The sequence below is a fragment of the Ranitomeya variabilis genome, chromosome 2 (assembly GCF_051348905.1).
Source record: "Ranitomeya variabilis isolate aRanVar5 chromosome 2, aRanVar5.hap1, whole genome shotgun sequence".
NCBI lineage: Eukaryota > Metazoa > Chordata > Amphibia > Anura > Dendrobatidae > Ranitomeya > Ranitomeya variabilis.
Window position 1 is genome coordinate 604,774,106 of NC_135233.1, and position 12,978 is coordinate 604,787,083.

Sequence of the window (12,978 nt, forward strand, 5' to 3'; positions counted from 1 at the left end):
TTCACGCGATGCTGGAAAAAAATGGGTCTGACCAATATAATGAAGATTAACAGGGATTTTCAGGAGGAACCCTGCGGTGTGGTTAAATGCCTAAGTGCAGAAAATATTTGCATTAACAGCTGAAAGATTATAATGAACTTTTTTCTTTTTTCCCTTTGCTGGAGAAGAAAAAAAAAAAGGGAGGAGGGGTGGGCATTGGATGAAGGCTCTGTGTCTTTAAGAGCGGAGAAAGCGTGCCCCCTCCTCTTGGACCTGATTGTGGAAAGCAGCATGTAAAGTGTACTCTGTGTGTCCGTCTCTGTGGTGCCACTGTAAGCTCTGCAGGTGCAGCGGAGAGAGGGTACCTGGTAGACGCAAGGTCCCCTGCAAGAACAGACCGGGACCGTTCACCCTGAGCTGCACAAGGGTCTTGGCTGGCAGCTGAGCTGGGCTGAAGGAATCCAGGACACACGGGAGACATGGCAGGGGAGAATGAGATCAAAAACGCCAACTGCAGCAGCCCTAGTCCGGGGCATGGGCCACCAGAGCCCACACCGCACCTTCCTAATGCCACGCCAAGCCAGGACACCACCACAGAAAAAGTCACCCTTAAAAAAGAGATAGGCCTCGTAAGCGCTTGCGCCATCATCATAGGTAAGAACCACCTTGCTGCTAATGCAGCAGATCATATGTTAACCATTTCTATGCTTATTACGTTGGTGCGAAACGGCCAATCTTTGGCTCCATTAACATTTATACTTTTAATGTGAAAAAGAGCAATCGGCTCACCTGTCCAGGTGCACGGCAAAATACTCCAGTAATAGCAACAGTCCGAATAATAGCAAATACTCACATCTTCTTAAAAAAAATGGTTTTATTGATCCAGTAGTATAAAAAGGCACAAAAAACAGCAAAAAATTAAAAACAAAAACAGAAAATAAATATCTGCTGTGCTCCCAGGCAACATGTTTCAGACCTGCTTCGTCCTTTGTACTTTTACTACAGGTAGCCCACGCTGGGAGTTGAAATAAAACAGGTTGTACGATTGTTTGAGACCAGTATAAGGCCACGTTCACACGTTCAGTATGTAGTCAGTATTTTACATCGGTATTTGTAAGCCAAAACCAGGAGAGGAACAATCAGAGGAAAAGGTATAATAGAAACACTTCACCACTAATGCATTTTTCGCTCACTCCTGGTTTTGGCTTAGGCTACTTTCACACTGGCGTTTTTTTCAATACGTCGCAATGCGTCGTTTAGGGGAAAAAACGCATCCTGCAAAGTTGTCTGCAGGATGCGTTTTTGCCCCATAGACTAACATTAGCGACGCTTTGCGACACATTGACACACATTTTTTGCTGCCGACGGTCCGCTTTTTCCGACCGCGCATGCGCAGCCGGAACTCCGCCCCCACCTCCCCGCACTTCCCCGCACCTCACAATGGGGCAGCGGATGCGCTGGAAAAATGCATCCGCTGCCCCCGTTGTGCGGCGCATTCACTGCTAGCGTCGGTAACCTCGGCCCGACGCACTGCGACGGGCCGAGCCCGACGCTAGTGTGAAAGAAGCCTTACAAATACTGATGTAAAATACTGAACGTGTGAACGTGATTACTGAGTTTATTTTAAAACTACTGGGAATTGGTAGAATAAACTAGACTGGACATCAACCGGTGATGTTCTCTACATGTGGTCAGTGTAATGACCCAGGAATGACTTTTGGGCCAAGAATTGGGCCTCTAAAAGGCAAGATTAAAAAAGGTCATTCACAGTCAGAGCTGTTTAATATCAGACAAGGAGATTTCCAATATGTTGGACGATTTCAGCTTAATTCACCATTCACTTGAAAAAAATTACGGATGGTGGTCTCACTAACCATTGCTTTACCATCAGGACAAATGGATATATGGCCACATTATCATGAGATTCAATAAAATCTTAACTTTTATGGATTTTTGATTTTGCGTTTTCATGCTATGAATATCCAGTTTAAAGGGAAAAGATGGTCTCTGAGTGGCGTCATTGGCCACATCAGAACATACAGTTATATGAAAATGTTTGGGCACCCCTATTAATCTTAAGCTTAATGTTGTATAAAAATAGTTTTTTTTGCAACAGCTATTTCAGTTTCATACTGTATATCTAATAACTGTTGGACACAGTAATGTTTCTGCCTTGAAATGAGGTTTATTGTACTAACAGAAAATGTGCAATCTGCATTCAAACAAAATTTGACAGGTGCATAAGTATGGGCACCTCACCAGAAAAGTGACATTAATATTTAGTAGATCCTCCTTTTGCAAAAATAACAGCCTCTAGTCGCTTCCTGTAGCTTTTAATGAGTTCCTGGATCCTGGATGAAGGTATTTTTGACCATTCCTTTTTACAAAACAATTCCAGTTCAGTTAAGTTTGATGGTCGCCGAGCATGGACAGCCCTCTTCAAATGATCCCACAGATGTTCAATGATATTCAGGTCTGGGGACTGGGATGGCCATCCCAGAACAGTGTAATTGTTCCTCTGCATGAATGCCTGAGTAGATTTGGAGCGGTGTTTTGGATCATTGTCTTGCTGAAAGATCCATCCCCTGCGTAACTTCAACTTTGTCACTGATTCATGAACATTATTGTCAAGAATCTGCTGATACTGAGAGGAATCCATGTGTCCCTCAACTTTAACAAGATTCCCGGTGCCGGCATTGGCCACACAGCCCCAAAGCATGATGGAACCTCCACCAAATTTTACTGTGGGTAGGAAGTGTTTTTCTTGGAATGCTGTGCTTTTTTGCCGCCATGCATAACGCCTTTTTGTATGACCAAACAACTCAATCTTGGTTTCATCAATACACCACAGGACCTTCTTCCGAAAAGAAATTGGCTTCTCCAAATGTGCTTTTGCATACCTCAGCCGACTCGGTTTGTGGCGTGCTTGCAGAAACGGCTTCTTCCGTATGACTCTCCCATACAGCTTCTCCTTGTGCAAAGTGCGTTGTATAGTTGACCGATGCACAGTGACACCATCTGCAGCAAGTTGATGCTGCAGCTCTCTGGAGGTGGTCTGAGGATTGTCCTTGACTGATCTCACCATTCTTCTTCTCTGCCTTTCTGATGTTTTTCTTGGCCTGCCACTTCTGGCCTTAACAAGAACTGTACCTGTGTTCTTCCATTTCCTTACTATGTTCCTCACAGTGGAAATTGACAGGTTAAATCTCTGAGACAGCTTTTTGTATCCTTCCCCTAAACAACTATGTTGAATAATCTTTGTTTTCAGATCATTTGACAGTTGTTTTGAGGAGCCCATGATGCCACTCTTCAGAGGAGATTCAAACAGGAGAACAACTTGCAAGTGGCCACTTTAAGTAGCTTTTCTCATGATTGCATACACCTGGCTATGAAGTTCAAAGCTCAATGAGGTTACAAAACAAAAAAAAAGTGCTTTAGTAAGTCAGTAAAAAGTAGGTAGGAGTATTTAAAACAAGAAAATGATAAGGGTGCCCATACTTATGCACCTGTCAAATTCTGTTTGAATGCAGATTGCACATTTTCTGTTAGTACAACAAACCTCATTTCAAGGCAGAAACATTACTGTGTCCAACAGTTATTAGATATATGAAACTGAAATAGCTGTTGCAAAAAAACAATTTTTATACAACATTAAGCTGAAGATTAATAGGGGGTGCCCAAACTTTTTCATATAACTGTATACCAGATGATTGGTTATTATCAAATCTTCCTATTCAGGATTGTGCCACGCCAGTCAGAGCATTGGGATGCATACAATACCTAGAGAAGTGGCCATATATGTGCTCTCAGTCGATGACTGATGATCCTTTCTTAGTATTATCATTGCCGCTAGTGACCTCTCCGGATGGCAAAACTCGGGCTGCATAATTGCATAACATGAAGATTGCAGGATTGCATTCGGGTGCTGCTTCTGATGATCTTTAGTAGAATCAGGTTGTGACCTGTGATTTCCATTCAATCATTGCAAAACGATCCTACTGTATTGGATTCTTGGCCACTCCGCGTGACTCTGCCCCAATACTGTCCAATGTATATAGCTTACATGTGACCTGTCTGCTATTTGGCTTTTTTTTTAACAGCTAAATTTTATCTACTAGTCATAGACAAGTCACACAAACCTTTTCTGTATGACCAAAGTTGCTGTATAGCCCTAACCACTAAGGCAAAGAATACAAAAGTCACTTACACTTTACTACTGAAATAATGTTCTCTCTGCCACTACAAGGGACACTCCAGAGTGGTCCAAGTGATAACCAGAAAATTGGTGGGTGACTGACCACTAGGAACCCCAGCAATCACCAGATTCCTCTGTGAATGGTGCTGTGGTCGAGTCTACGTATTTGGACCCCCGCCATTAGACAAGTAGCACATGTGTGACAATAAAGGACTACTCTTTGTAACCAGATTAATTCCCTTTTGGCTAGGGTCACATGTATTTTTATCTCGTAAGACAAAATTGATCAGATTGTTAATCAGACTCTGGTAAGAGTGCCATCCGATTTACAGGTGCAAAAATTGGTCAGAGGAGAAAGAATCGGACATCGCCCCATAGAATAATAATAGTCCGAGCTCGATCCAATGTTTTGCCAGACCGAAAATACGGTTATCTGCCTGAGCCCTTTAAAAGGGATATTATTTAATCTATTGCCAAAATGAATGATGGTTGGGGAAAGGGGATCAGTTAGAGATTTAATACACACAGCAGCTTCAGATTGTGCTTCTGGAGGCAGCCATGTTGGATGTATGCATGCGTACAAAAGATGGAGAGTTTTGGAGAAGGTACTCATGGCTAATTGCAGTAAATCTGAAAATGGCAAAATTATTTAGTGAATGCTATGCATTTATATAATTGGCCGACCCATTACCTAATATACAGTATATATTGTGTGCATTACAGACTAGTTTATACAAAGGCGGATTTGCTAGTGTCCAAATGATCGGGGCATATAAATAAAGCTTTAGGCTCATGGAAAATATTTACATCGTGTGTCATAAGCCTGCGAACGATTTTCTCTGTTACATACACTGTATCACAATCTCACAATGTTACGTCTTGCAGCTATGGAGGTATAAAGATAGGAAGTTTGCTACGCTTGGACAGGGTTGAGGTTTAATTGCATGTGGATGAATGGGCAACAATGAATGCAGAAAGGCTTCTTGGTGTGCGGCTCATTAATAAGTCATTGGTCCTTTTGTGGTGGGGACCAGGTACCTGCCCCCTGTGTCCACACCAGAATACAGATCTCCGGGGAATAATCAGCGGATGTGAACTCGGACATCGCATTCTGAGAGGTATTCTTCCTCCAGTATCACATAAATCTGCAGTTTAAAGTCTGGCCTGGCAAGGCCCCAAGTTCTTTGGGTTGCTGTGCGGCTGCTTGTTTCCAGCTCTGTGGCGGTGACATTGTTATGAATCTAATGCAGAATGTTGGTGGATGGGGAGCAAAAACATCCAGACTGAATCGGATAGAAACCGTGCCATGCTCTTGAATTACACCAATCGTTCAAGACAAAAAGTTGCAAAAATGGCATGCTAGACTTTAAGGATTTTAGGGCTTTGATCTCCAGCTTGTGACTTTCTAGCAGTTGCAAAACTATAAATGCAGCTGGTGCCATCAGCAGAAGCAGCACAGACCTTCTAGGTTGCGATTTGCAGGGCCGTATTTAGAGTTTCTGCTGCCCTAGGCACTTTTAGTGCTGCCTCCCCCTTTGGTGAGTATGACACTATCGGCAGTGACTTTGGCAAGAATCGCTGATGTGAAAGTAGCCTTTTGCAGCAGATCCAGCAGTTTTTCTGCATGTGCCGCGTAACGGATCACTTACGGCAACACTGCGTTCGGCCTCATTCATTCCCTATTGGATTTGCGGCACTTGCCGTGATCTGGCAAATGCGGTACCATACCTCCCAACTTTTGAAGAAGGGAAGGAGGCATAATGTTTGCGGCGCGCGTAGTGCGCCGCGGCAAATTTTAGGCCACGTTTCTGACCACACTCATTTCACAACTAGTCACACCCATATCCACGTCCCAACCACAGCCATTTAGCACTGCTGATCACACTGTTTTATGTACAATAATTATAAACCAAAAAAAATATGGCCACACAGTGCTCCATACTGTATAATGGCCACACATGATGCTCCATACTGTATAATGGCCACACATGATGCTCAATACTGTATAACGGCCACCACACATGATGCTCCATACTGTATAATGGCCACACACAGTTCTCCATACTGTATAATGGCCACATATGATGCTCAATACTGTATAATGGCCACACATGATGCTCCATAGTGTATAATGGCCACACATGATGCTCCATAATGTATAATGGCCACACAGTGCTCCATACTGTATAATGGCCACACAGTGCTCCATACTGTATAATGGCCACACATAGTGCTCCATACTGTATAACGGCCACACATAGTTCTCCATACTGTATAATGATCCCACATGATGCTCAATACTGTATAATGGCCACACATGATGCTCCTTACTGTATAACGGCCACACATGATGCTTCATACTGTATAAAGGCCACACATGATGCTCCATACTGTATAACGGCCACACATGATGCTCAATACTGTATAATAGCCACATACAGTTCTCCACACTGTATAATGATCCCACATGATGCTCAATACTGTATAATGACCCCCCTCCTGTATGCATGGCTCATCTCCCTCCCATCCCATATACATGGCTCATATCCCCCCTCCTATATGCATGGCTCATATTCCCCCTCCTGTATGCTTGGCTCATATTCCCCCTCCTGTTTGCATGGCTCATATTCCCCCCTGTATGCATGGCTCATATTCCCCCTGTATACATGGCTCATATTCCCCCCCTGTATGCATGGCTCATATTCCCCCCTGTATGCATGGCTCAAATTCCCACCTGTATGCATGGCTCATTTCCCCCCCCCCGTATGCATGGCTCATATTCCCCCCTGTATGCATGGCTCATATTCCCCCCTGTATGCATGGCTCAAATTCCCACCTGTATGCATGGCTCATTTCCCCCCCCCCCCCGTATGCATGGCTCATATTCCCCCCTGTATGCATGGCTCATATTCCCCCCTGTATGCATGGCTCATATTCCTCCTCCTGTATGCATGGCTCATATTCCCCCTCCTGTATGCATGGCTCATATTCCCCCCCCTGTATGCATGGCTCATATCCCCCCCTGTATGCATGGCTCATATTCCCCCCTGTATGCATGGCTCATATTCCCCCCCCTGTATGCATGGCTCATATTCCCCCCCTAAAAGGCATGGCTCATATTCCCCCCCCCTTGTATGCATGGCTCATATTCCCCTCCTGTATGCATGGCTCATATTCCAGCCCCCCTCCTGTATGCATGGCTCATATTCCCCCCCTTATGCATGGCTCATATCCCCCCCTGTATGCATGGTTCATATCCCCCCCCTGTATGCATGGCTCATATTCCCCCCTTATGCGTGGCTCATATTCCCCCCCTGTATGCATGGCTCATCTCTCCACCCCCCCGCTCCCATCTTGCATGGCACGGCTTACCGTCCTCCTTCATTCCCCCGTCCCCTGTCCCCCGTCCCTCATACTCACCTTTCCCACACCGCCCGGCCATGCCGACATCCCTCTGGCTTTGTCCCGACTCCCGGCGCAGCACCTTCTTCCTGCGTGAGCGGTCATGTGATACCGCTCATTAAGGTCATGAATATACGCATATTCATGACCTTAATGAGCGGTACCACGTGACCGCTCATTCAGGACGAGCTGCAGACGCCGAAACCAGGTATCGCTGGAGCAGGGTGAGTATCGTCTTCAAGGAGGGTGGGTGGGAGGCGGGCAGGCGGAGGGGGGCGTGGGGGGCGGTGGGGGGTGGTTGGTCAGGAGGCGACCCAGGACTTATAAAAAAAGAAAAAACCTTGCTCAGGTGCCGCCCCCTGCATTGTCCCGCCCTAGGCACGTGCCCTCAAGTGCCTAGTGGCAAATACGGCCCTGGCGATTCGTATGGCGTTACTGGAGAAGTTTGTGACCTGCTGGCTGGTCCATTAGCCGGCTGTAGTGTTATGATCACCTGTCAGAGGGGAGAAGATCATCTTCTAAGACCAGTAAACAGCTGACCACCAGGGGCCGGCAGCTAAAACCCCCAGGACTAGAGGAATCATTGACCAACCCTGGATGGGAAATACCGCTCCGATATAATATTAATATTGGGACAATGGCTTCTTCATTTGTAGCCTTTATATTGGGCTGAAGTTACACTTTACATATGCCTCAATGATAAATACTTAGCTTTCCAATTCCATCACTTATCTGCACTTTTTACTATATTTTTTTTCTGATTATATCAGTCATAAATTAACATCCATATACTGGGACCACATAGGCGATTTATTAAAGGGCGTCTATCAGATGGATTTTACACTGCTCACCATTTAAAGTCAATTCCAGCAATACCGTTACATCGTCAGTCCGTTCCTTCGTTAGTGAGAAACCAGCGTTTGAATTGATATGCAAATGAGACTGAAAAGCTATGGTAGATCTGAAGCCTCTGTCACTCCGGCTCTATTCCCCTCCTCCTGCTTGACTGATGGCTCCATGCCTGAAGTCACACAGTATAGAGGCTGTCAGTCAAGCAGGAAGTGGCGACGCTGGGTCGGAAATAGAGCTGGAGTGACACAGGCTTCAGATCTACCATAGCCATTTGTTCATCAATTCTGAGTAACTGGGGAACGGACTGACCATGTAAATGCATTGTTGAACTTGTCTTTGAAAGAACCAAATAAATAATTTGGGGGGTGAAAGTATAGTGATATGGATGATCTACTAGATTATATTGGCTTCATAAAAGGTTTACTCCACTTGGGCTCTCCCACGCCACCAGTCTACGAGAAAGATGAGAAACTGCGGGGTTAGGAGGTTCAGCGTACCACTAGGAAGAGTATTTTTGGAGCGGCGCAGACCCAAGTAATACACTGTGGGCAGAATTATTAGGCAAGTTGTATTTTAGAAGATTATTTTCATTATTGATCAACAACTATGTTCTCAATCAACCCAAAAGACTCATAAATATCAAAGCTTAATATTTTTGGAAACTGGAGTGGGTTTTTTTAGATTTGGCTATCTTAGGGTACGTGTCCACGGTCAGGATGGCCGGCGGTAACGCCGGAGCGGCGAAGCCGCTCGGCGCTAAGCCACACCCCCTTTCTGGGACGCGATGATGCCGGATGTGTTAACTGTACACATCCGGGATCATCGCACCCTCGCATAGCGCCCTGTGATATTACTTGCGGCGACGCAGCGGCGACGCAGGTAGCACGGACATGCTGCGATCTGAAAAGACGCGCAGCATGTCCGGAGTTGCAGGGAAGTCGGATGCGTGTTTCCACGCATAGTGGACACGGGATTTCATAAAATCCCCTCCACTATGCTGGAACATCTGGACGCTGCGTGTTTGACGCTGCAGCTCTGCGCAGCGTCAAACAAGCAGCGTTTACTGACCGTGGACACATACCCTAAGGAGGACATTTGTTTGTGCAGGTAACTATTACTGTGCAGAATTATTAGGCAACTTAATAAAAACCAAATATATTCCAATCTCACTTGTTTATTTTCACCAGGTAAACCAATATCACTGCACAAAATTTAGAAATAAATATTTCTGACAAGCAAAAACAAAACCCCCCAAAATTAGTGGCCAATATAGCCACCTTTCTTTATGATGACAATCAGCAGCCTTCCATCCATAGATTCTGTCAGTTGCTAGATCTGTTTACGACCAACATTGCGTGCAGCAGCCACCACAGCCTCCAGACACTGTTCCGAGAGGTGGACTGTTTTCCCTCCCTGTAGATCTCACATTTTATGAGGGACCACAGGTTCTCTATGGGGTTCAGATCAGGTGAACAAGGGGGCCATGTCATTATTTTTTCTTCTTTGAGACCTTTACTGGCCAGCCACGCTGTGGAGTAGTTGGAGGCATGTGATGGATCATTGTCCTGCATGAAAATCCTGTTTTTCTTGAACGATACCGACTTCTTCCTGTACAACTGCTGGAAGAAGTTGTCTTCCAGAAACTGGCAGTAAGTCTGGGAGTTGAGCTTCACTCCATCCTCAACCCAAAAAGGTCCCACAAGTTCATCTTTGATGATACCAGCCCATACCAGTCCCCCACCTCCACCTTGCTGGCGTCTGAGTCAGAGTGGAGCTCTCTGCCCTTTACTGATCCAGCCTCTGGCCCATCCATCTGCCCATCAAGAGTCACTCTCATTTCATCAGTCCATAAAACCTTTGAAAAGTCAGTCTGAAGATATTTCTCGGCCCAGTGTTGACGTTTTATCTTATGTTTCTGCAGCGCCCCAGAGTTCTGGTCGTTGCAGTACTGTGGCTTCGCCGCTAAGGGGAGCCATGGTACGTTCGATGGCACCGAAGGAGTTCCTCCAATCAGGTATCACAGACACCAATATGTTTCACAGCTGGGCCTCCGGGGGGAGCTAAGGGTGCTATTCATTAGGCCACTCCCCACCATAGTGGGTAAACTGGGGGTCAGGCAGGAAGTTAGAGAGAACGCTGACGGGATTGAACGGAGCAACACCCTGTGGCAGGGGGTGTTGTGAAGGGAGAGACTGTAGGGTCTCTGCCAGGGGTGGGATCCTGGCAGAGGCTTGGCATTGAAAGAACGTAACGGGTCCGCGCAGGCTCCTGGAAGCGGCGGGACTCAAGAAAGGACTAGAAGCGAGATAGATTGTGCTGAGTGAGAAACGAGATCAAGCAGAAGGAGAATACCAGCAGGGGTTTTGTTGAAAGAGGCAGCACCCTGCTGAGGCGCAATACCGGTGGCCGGAACGCCGAGGGAGTGGATTAGAATACAGCTTCAAGCCATACTCCAAACAGCGGCAGGACAGTCGGTCTCAGGCGGGCTGTCTACCACATATCACCTATGAAGTCTTGGGGGGCAATTGCGGGAGAGGGGCGACTCTAGGGTCCCGGAAGAACTCCAGGCCTACCTGACAAACGGGTGCCATTCCAACCTGAATACAGGGAAGGGGTGGATTACAGAGGAACATCAAATCGAGTTGTGAGGGAACTTAAGAAACAGACACAACCGTTGTGGGGTTACTTTCCGTAAGCACAGCAGGGAAGGACTACAACACATAGCGCTAGAAGGAAGGCACAGATTTCCACCTGAGAGGAGAACTCTGGAGGTGCCATTGGACCGGCCGGACTTGCGTAGCCTGGTGAACCGTGTTCTGGACTGAGGACTCAGAGATCTCCAGTAAAGAGGTAAAGAGACTGCAACCTGGTGTCCTCGTTATTTACCGCGACTTACACCCCACAACTGCACCGCTCCACCGCTATCATTACTACCACCTATTACACCGGACGTCCCCCACTGACGGACAGGGCCACGGACCGGGTCTAGCCACCGTGACAACCCCGAGACTGAGACCCAGAGGCCCGGCTCCGGGTATCCCCTCGGCCCTGCGGCGGTGTGGGGGCGCTCCATTTCTCGTTCAGAGGTGGTCGTTTTTCAGCCTTCCTTACCTTGGCCATGTTCCTGAGTATCGCACACCTTGTGCTTTTTGTTACTCCAGTAACGTTGCAGCACTGAAATATGGCAACACTGGTGGCAAATGGCATCTTGGCAGCTTCACGCTTGATTTTCCTCAATTCATGGGCAGTTATTTTGCTCCTTTTTTGCCCAATAAGCTTCTTGCGACCCTGTTGGCTATTTGCCATGAAACGCTTGATTGTTCGGTGATCAGTCTCAGTCTTCAAAAGTTTGGCAATTTCAAGACTGCTGCATCGCTCTGCAAGACATCTCACAATTTTGGACTTTTCAGAGCCCGTCAAATATCTCTTCTGACCCATTTTGCCAAAGGAAAGGAAGTTGCCTAATAATTAAGCACACCTTATATAGGGTTTTGATGTCATTAGACAACACCTCTCCTCATTACAGAGATGCACATCACCTGATTTACTTAATTGGTAGTTGGCTCTCAAGCCTGAACAGCTTGGAGTAGGACAATGCAGCGCCCCAGAGTCCTGGTCGTTGCAGTAATGTCGCTCTTCCACCAGAGGGAGTGATGTTACGTCTGATGGCACTAAAGGAGTTCACTTGACCAGGTATCACAGTCACACACTACACTTCACACTCCAGTCCACCGGGGGGAGGAAAGGTTCTATGTACTAGGCCACTCCTCACACACGGGTAAAACTGGTGGGTTGGAAGGGAACTTAGGCAGAACGCTACTGGGCTTGACCCAGGGAAGACCTGTCAGGCAGACAGGGGGAGAAGGAGGAACATCTGAGCTGCAGACAGAGGTCCCTGTCAGGGGTGGGATCCTGACAGAGACAGAGCGAGAGATAGAACGTTACGGAGCTGCGCCTGCACTACATTGAGGCAGCATCCTAAGAAAGGACACAAAGCGAAGTATATTGTGGAGAGTGAGCAATGAGATCACAGCACAAGGAGATAACACCGGGAGGAGGGTCTGCCCCGAGATCGGTGGCCTCCTTCTGAGGCGCGTAGCCGGTGGACGGAACACCGAGGGAGTAATTGGCTCTACGCATTACTTTGAACTACGGCAGGACAGTTAATTCCAAGTTGGCTGCCAAACCTTTAACCTAATGAAGACAACGGAGGCAAATTGTGGGAGAGGGGCATCTCTAGGGTCCCTATAAAATAGCTCCAGGCCTACCCCGTCATACGGGTCGTCCTATCCATACCATCTGGGGGACGGAGAGAGAATATCAGAAACATACACGACAGTTGTGAGGACATCCCGTGGTGCTCAGCAGGGAAGTACTACAACACACAGGCGCTAGTAGGAAGGCTACTGATTTCCACCTGCAAAGGGAACTCTGGATGTGCCTTCGGACCGGCCGGATTCAGCCAGCCCTGTTAGCAGTGCTCTGGATTGTGGACGCTGAAGTCTACAGTAAAAGGTAAAGAGACTGCAACCTTGTGTCCTCATTATTTA

General features: G+C 46.8%; 1 protein-coding gene across 3 annotated transcripts in view; it reads left to right on the forward strand.

Annotated features, from left to right (window-relative positions):
* Positions 1 to 254: 254 nt before the first annotated feature.
* SLC7A10 (solute carrier family 7 member 10) overlaps positions 255 to 12,978 on the forward strand; it is a 64,600-nt gene continuing 51,876 nt past the window's right edge. For 2 of the 3 annotated variants that reach the window (XM_077288634.1, XM_077288636.1), the window contains exon 1: positions 314 to 633. In XM_077288634.1, the coding sequence (XP_077144749.1) occupies positions 459 to 633 (175 nt within the window). In that variant the 5' untranslated portion in view covers positions 314 to 458. Of the gene's footprint in view, positions 634 to 12,978 lie in introns of all 3 variants that reach the window. The other variant, XM_077288633.1, reaches the window with a different exon arrangement.